Source organism: Priapulus caudatus, unplaced genomic scaffold (genome assembly GCF_000485595.1).
Source record: "Priapulus caudatus unplaced genomic scaffold, Priapulus_caudatus-5.0.1 Scaffold298, whole genome shotgun sequence".
Lineage (NCBI taxonomy): Eukaryota > Metazoa > Priapulida > Priapulimorpha > Priapulimorphida > Priapulidae > Priapulus > Priapulus caudatus.
In genome coordinates this window covers 129,380-135,517 of record NW_014577359.1, presented here as the reverse complement: position 1 = coordinate 135,517, position 6,138 = coordinate 129,380, and the positions used below count along the sequence as shown (strand labels likewise).

Here is a 6,138-nt window from a genome sequence, read left to right as displayed (position 1 = left end):
GCGATGGACTTCAAATCAGGGAAGACTTTTCAGTCAATGCTGTACATTTCAACCAAGGTAAAAGTAATTTTCATGAAGTTTATCTCGCACAGCGGCTCGGATTATTTTGCCAACGTTTTTCAGCACGTGTGGAAATACCACGTGGTGTTGAAATCTATAGTTCACCGAGAATATCGATGTGTAAGAGTATGTAAAATAGGAATAGTCCTGATGGAGTGCACCAGGAGTCCAGCCGTATTCGTGAAAAAGCCGATCGCGCGGCGACGTGCGTGTGTATGTGTGTGCCTGTGTGTGAGCGCGCGCACGTGCCGGGCCTGCGCTGCCTCGCGTGTGTATGTGTGTGTCTGTGTGTGGCGCGCCGCGACGTGTGTGTTCTGGAAAAACAGGTGAGAGGGAAGGGCACTAGGGCTACTAGCGCGCACGCTAGTGGCTTTAGGCTAAACAATAGTCGCTACACGCCCATCCGGATGAGTATAGAGATCCGGTTGACCGACTTAATCCTGCGTGAGACGATCGTAGAGAACTACCATGACACACGCTCATGTGAACCACACGATAACAGTATAGGAACCACAACAGGATGCTGCAGTACAGATAGGATAGCGTGCACGTAAGCTTACCTGAACCACAGAATAGTGTAGATATAGCAGTGTGTGTGTCGCGAATAAAATAGCATGAAAATAAGTATTCTATTCGTCCAACCAAACATCCACCCACCATCTTTCCTTCCATTCATATATCCATCCATCCATCAAGACCAATACATCCATTTCATCCCCCCACTCCACTTTATCCACCCCCCCCCCCCCCCCCCCCCCCCCCCCCCCCCCCTGCGACGCAATATATGATGGTATGGATGGATGGATGGCATGGATGGATGGATGGATGGATGGATGGATGGATGGGATGGTGGTAGATAGATATGATGGATCGGATTGGAGTGGATAGATAGATAGAAAGATACGATAATGGATCAGACTTATATAGATAGATAGATGGAATAGATAGATAGGATAGATGCGATAGCATAGTGGATAGATAGATAGATAGATAGATAGATCAGATAGGATAGATAGATAGATAGATAGTTATATCTGATAGATAGATAAGATAGATAGATAGACGGGCGGGCAAGATCGAGATAGATAGATAGGATAGATAGATAGATAGATCAGATAGATAGATAGTATAGATACGGATAGATAGATAGATAGCATAGATAGATAGAGTAGATAGATAGCATAGATAATAGATGCATATAGATAGATAGATAGATAGATATAGATAGATAGAAAATAGATAGATAATAGATATGAAGATAGATAATAGATTAGATAGCAATAGATAGATAGATAGATAGCATAGATAGAATGTGATGTGGTGAATGTACGAGCGTGACGTGATCGTGATTAATATTATATATAATATATATATATATACTATATATATATATCAGGGGTTAGTAATGAGAAATAATAAGAAATTTGTCATTATTAACCACTGATATATAATATACCTACATTGATTTAGCTGACTCTGTTTCGGGTGAGAGCTCTCTGGTGTTCTCTAACCATCATCCCCATCAGCATACACCAGTAAACGCTGGATACCTGCACTCGCTCTAAAAGCAGTCATCACATGTTTATAGATGCGGCCTGGTAATTGCAATTAGAATTGTTTTAATCAAACATAATATATAGCTCAACGGTTAACACTTCTTTTTTAGACGTAACTACAATGATGGCTGATGCGGCGAACCAAGCGGCGAACCAACCTAGCGTTGCGTCACCACGGCAACCAGAACAACGTGTGGGGCGTCGGGTGATGCTTCTATCAGTGACGCATCTAGTACTGGGACTCATCGCTGTTGTCTCTGGTGCCGCAGCCCTCGTCATCTCTCGTGACTCCACGTCTGCCATCTACGTGGCGGTAAACGCGGGCCTCGTGTGCGGCACTTTATTTATCGTTACCGGCGTGGTCGGCATAGCAACAACGAGACTCCGAACGACGTGCGTCACCGTAGCGTTCATGATCAGCAGCATCTTATCGATCTTATTCGCCATCAGTTTCGCGGCAACTTCAGGGATAAACACGGGCCTGCTCAGCTTGACCAGCGGCCTGTCTGCGGAATCCGATGCAGGTGTGCGTTCCCTCAGAGGTCTGAGCATCTTTATGTTAATCGTAGCCTTAGTCGAGACTATCGTGGCCGTATGGTCTTCCATCGAGTGCTGCGGTAGGGTATGCTGTGGACGTTCAGGGGCATCTAAAGAAGCCGTAGTCGTAGTCTATCAGTACCAGCCGCCAGCCAGTCAGGCTGTCCCGACGTTCCCCGCTACGCCCACCATACCCACCGAGACGCCCGCACAGGTTGTCGGTAGCGAGCTGACGTATGAGGAACCTTACTACGCTAGCATCGGTCCCTCGCAAGGATCTACCGACACAGCCGCCGACCAATCTCCAGCCTTGCCGCCGCGAACCCAGCAGACGATAGATAGCATGCAGGTGCTCTTCATAGAGTTGATTTCTCAGGGAAGGACGGGCGAGCTGCACACGGCAACAGTGCACAATTTACGCGGCACACGCGAGCGCACTCTAGTGGCCGTGAGATGTGCAGCTAAGAAGAAACTGACGAGTAGCGTTGATTCGCACGAGCGTAGCGGCTTCGATCAGGAGCTGCTCACGCTGCAGCGCGTGATCCCGCACGACAACGTCGTCAGTTTACTCGCCTACGCCGAGGACCCTACCAGAGGCCCGCTGCTCATCACCGACTACATGAAACACGGGAGCCTGAAATCGTACCTGAAGAAATTGTCCGAAGTCGGGACGACGTATCAGAATTTGACGATGCTAACGCAGCAACAGGCGGTAGCTTTCGCGTTGGATATAGCGAAGGGCTGCGAACATTTGGCGCGTCTGGGATACCTGCACAGAGACCTGTCGACGCGCAGCGTGCTGATCAATGCCGAGTTGACGTGTAAGCTCAGCAACTTCGGCCTGGCATCAGATGTCGTAGAGTATCGTAAGGCGGTGAAGAGAACGGGTGTCAGAATTCCCGTCCGCTGGATGGCGCCCGAGTCGCTGCAGTCTAACACTTACACGGTAGAGAGCGACGTGTGGTCGTACGGCGTGCTAGTGTGGGAGCTCCTTACACTCGGCGCAACACCGTATCCGGAGTGTCAGACAGCGGCGGAAGCCATAGCGGCGATAAGCAACGGTGAGCTGATGGAGAGACCACCCGGATGTGTGGACGACGTGTACGCCCTCATGCGGGCATGTTGGAAGCGCGAGCCTGAGGAGAGATTTACCTTTCAACAGATTCGGGCGGAGAGCGAGAAGTTGTTGGGATCGTTTAGTGGCTATGCGCTCATCGAGAACAGCTTGGCGCGTGAGAGCGTTGCTAACTCGTACCTCAGTGCAGAACATATAGAAGAGCTAATCTAGATGATCGCATCGTGACTTCACTATTTTATTGCAACAGTCGAGGTGACGACGAGACGCGTAAATTGCTTGGTGTTAGCTTCTTTGCATTGACACTGTCTGTTGTCTGGAGGGCCTTATATAAAGCGTTTGAGCGTCTGCTACAATCTCATCGCTTGATAAGAAGCCCTCGCTGTGCTACGCCTGGACATACAACCAGGATGGACAAACATCAACGTTCGGCGTTAAACTAGAGTTGAAGTACAACAACGCCGGAAATGCAGTGACGCTTGACATACAGCTGTAACGAAGCTGTGATGTTACCCGTTTCAAAGTGACTCCAAAGTCCAAGCAGATGTTTTTAGCAAATAGTATTATTGTTTCTCAAAGTTGCGGTGCGCGCGCGTGTGTATTTGTATTTCTGTCTTGGTGTGCGTGTGTGTAAGCTATCGAAAATTTATGCCTGCCAGGCGCTGTTGAGGTATATTGATCACATTGACGTGTAAGATTATATTTTTATATCTATATCAAGTGGCGTTGGTCTGGTGGTCAGCGAAAAGTAGCAGTCGCCCGCTAAGCTAGGGTCAGGGTTAGAGTTAGGGTCAGGGTCAGGGTTAGCGGTAGGTGTAGGGGTAGGGGTAAGAAGGAAGGAGCCTTGACATTTGACATATGACATTTGACCTTTGACATTTGACATTTAGAAGTGCCTATGCCTGAGCGCGTGAGTGTATAGATGTGTGTGTCTAAGTGTGCGTAAGCGTGTGCGTGCGGCAAGCATTGGTAGTAGACATGGCGCTGTTAACTATTGTGAATGGCTAGATAATAAGTGCCAGCAGAGTGGACCACGGCTACTACTACTGGTCGGCTGCTACGAGGCTCCCACCTGCGCAGCCAGCAAATCACGGGCCTTTCAGCAACCGACCAATCAGAAGCTTCGTAGCAGCCGACCAATCAGGGGCCTTGTAGCAGCCGACCAATCAGGGGTGTCGTAGCAACCAGCCAACCAGGAGCCACCTATGAACCGACCAATCAGGGGCCTTGTAGCAGCCGACCAATCAGGGGTGTTGTAGCAACCAGCCAATCAGGGGCCTCCTAGCAGCCGAATAATCAGGAGCCTTGTAGCAGCCGACCATCATATATATATATATATATAAGTATTACTATATATGATTAATTAATAATGCAATATATATATATATATACATATAGGTGAAGTCACGATGCGATCATCCTAGATTTAGATCTTCTATAATGTTCTGCACTGAGAGTACGAGGTGAGCAACTCTTCTCACGGCCAGCCAAGCTGCTTCTTCGATGGGCATAGCCCTAAAACGATCGACCAACAACTCTCGCTCTCGCCCGAATCTCGCTTGAAAGCGTAATTCTCCCATCAGGCTCGCGCTTCCAAACATACCCGCATGAGGGCGTACAAGTCGTCCACAATCCGGGTTGGGTCTCTCCATGCAGCTCACCGATTGCTTATCGACCCGCTATTGCTTACCAGCCGACCTGTAACTGAACACTACACGAGATACGGTGTTGGCCGAGTGTAAGGATGCTCCACACACTAGCACGCCGTTAACGACCCACACGTCGCTCTCTTCCAGTGTACAGATGTTAGGACTGCAATGGCGACTCTGGAGTCGCAGCTGACTTGGGATTCTGACACACCGTTCTCATACACGCTTCATTACGATTACTTTTACGACATTTACTCGATGCCAGGCCAAAGTTGCATAGAGATTAACACGCTCAATACCGGGGCATTGATCGCACGCTGCGCGTCGACAGGTCTCTGTTGCAGGGGTATCCCAGAACGCGCGCAAATGTTCGCAGGCCTTCCGCTATATCAACGGCGAAAGCTACAGCTGTTGGCGCGTTAAGCATCGTCATTTCTGGTACTTGTTTTCGATTCGGCACAAGCTTTCTTCAGGTTTCGATTTACAGAGCTCCCGTGTTTCATGTAGTCGGTGGAATGAGCAAGCGGGCCTCTTGTAGGAGTGATCTCCGCAGTGGCGAGTAAACTTGAACGGACGTTGTCCGTGCTGTGGATCACGCGCTGCAGCGTGTAGCAGCTCATCTGATCGAAGCGGCTACGCTCGTCAACGCGGACTTCAAACGCCTATCGTCAGTTTTTTCTGTAGGCTGCCACACTCACTGCCACGTATGAGTGCTCTTTGCTTCAGCGTGTGCCGGGCGTAAGTTGACTGCACTGTTGACCGGTGCAGCTCGCCCGATCCTTCACCTGTGAGAAAATAACTCTCTATGAAGGAGCACCTGAAATGCGTATACTCTAATCGTCTGCTGGGTTCGCCGGAACGGCTAAAGGCTGGAGATTTGGTCGGCGGGCTGTGTCGGTAGATCCTTGCGACGGACGTTATGCTTAGTTCGTTGTAATGGGCTTCTCCTCATAGTTCAGGCCTGCGGCTACGCGACAACCCCTGTGCGGGAGGCGCCTCGGTGGTATGGTGGGGCGGTAGCTGGGAATCACTGACGGGGGCGCAGCCTGACCTTGGGCTGGCGGTAGGCTACTAGTGCATAGACTCGCGCTCATCGGCTCCCTTATTTTCTTTCAGAATGCTCGTGTCCTGAACGTCCACGGCTAACCCTTACACGCAGCACTCGATTTGAAGACCATACCGGATCACGATAGTGCTCGAACTAAGTCTACGATTAAATTAAGACCATGCCTCCAGGCGCTTGAGCGGACGCACACTGATT

The 6,138-nt window shown here is 49.6% G+C and overlaps 3 protein-coding genes across 3 annotated transcripts in view; 1 reads left to right on the top strand and 2 right to left on the bottom strand.

Annotated features, from left to right (window-relative positions):
• The window catches only part of LOC106808710 (leucine-rich repeat-containing protein 15-like), a 10,320-nt gene extending 8,616 nt beyond the window's left edge, over positions 1–1,704 (bottom strand). The window contains exon 1 of the mRNA XM_014811540.1: positions 1,521–1,704. The gene's annotated coding sequence lies outside the window, so the exon portion shown is untranslated. The remainder of the gene's footprint in view (positions 1–1,520) is intronic.
• LOC106808709 (proto-oncogene tyrosine-protein kinase receptor Ret-like) lies at positions 537–3,459 on the top strand. Its single transcript, XM_014811537.1, has 2 exons — positions 537–610; positions 1,727–3,459. The coding sequence occupies exon 2, from the start codon at positions 1,738–1,740 to the stop codon at positions 3,439–3,441; it is 1,704 nt and encodes a 567-aa protein (XP_014667023.1). The 5' UTR covers positions 537–610; positions 1,727–1,737; the 3' UTR covers positions 3,442–3,459.
• Positions 3,029–6,138, bottom strand: part of LOC106808712 (cytochrome P450 2U1-like) — a 39,170-nt gene continuing 36,060 nt past the window's right edge. Inside the window, exon 11 of the mRNA XM_014811542.1 lies at positions 3,029–3,040. The gene's annotated coding sequence lies outside the window, so the exon portion shown is untranslated. The remainder of the gene's footprint in view (positions 3,041–6,138) is intronic.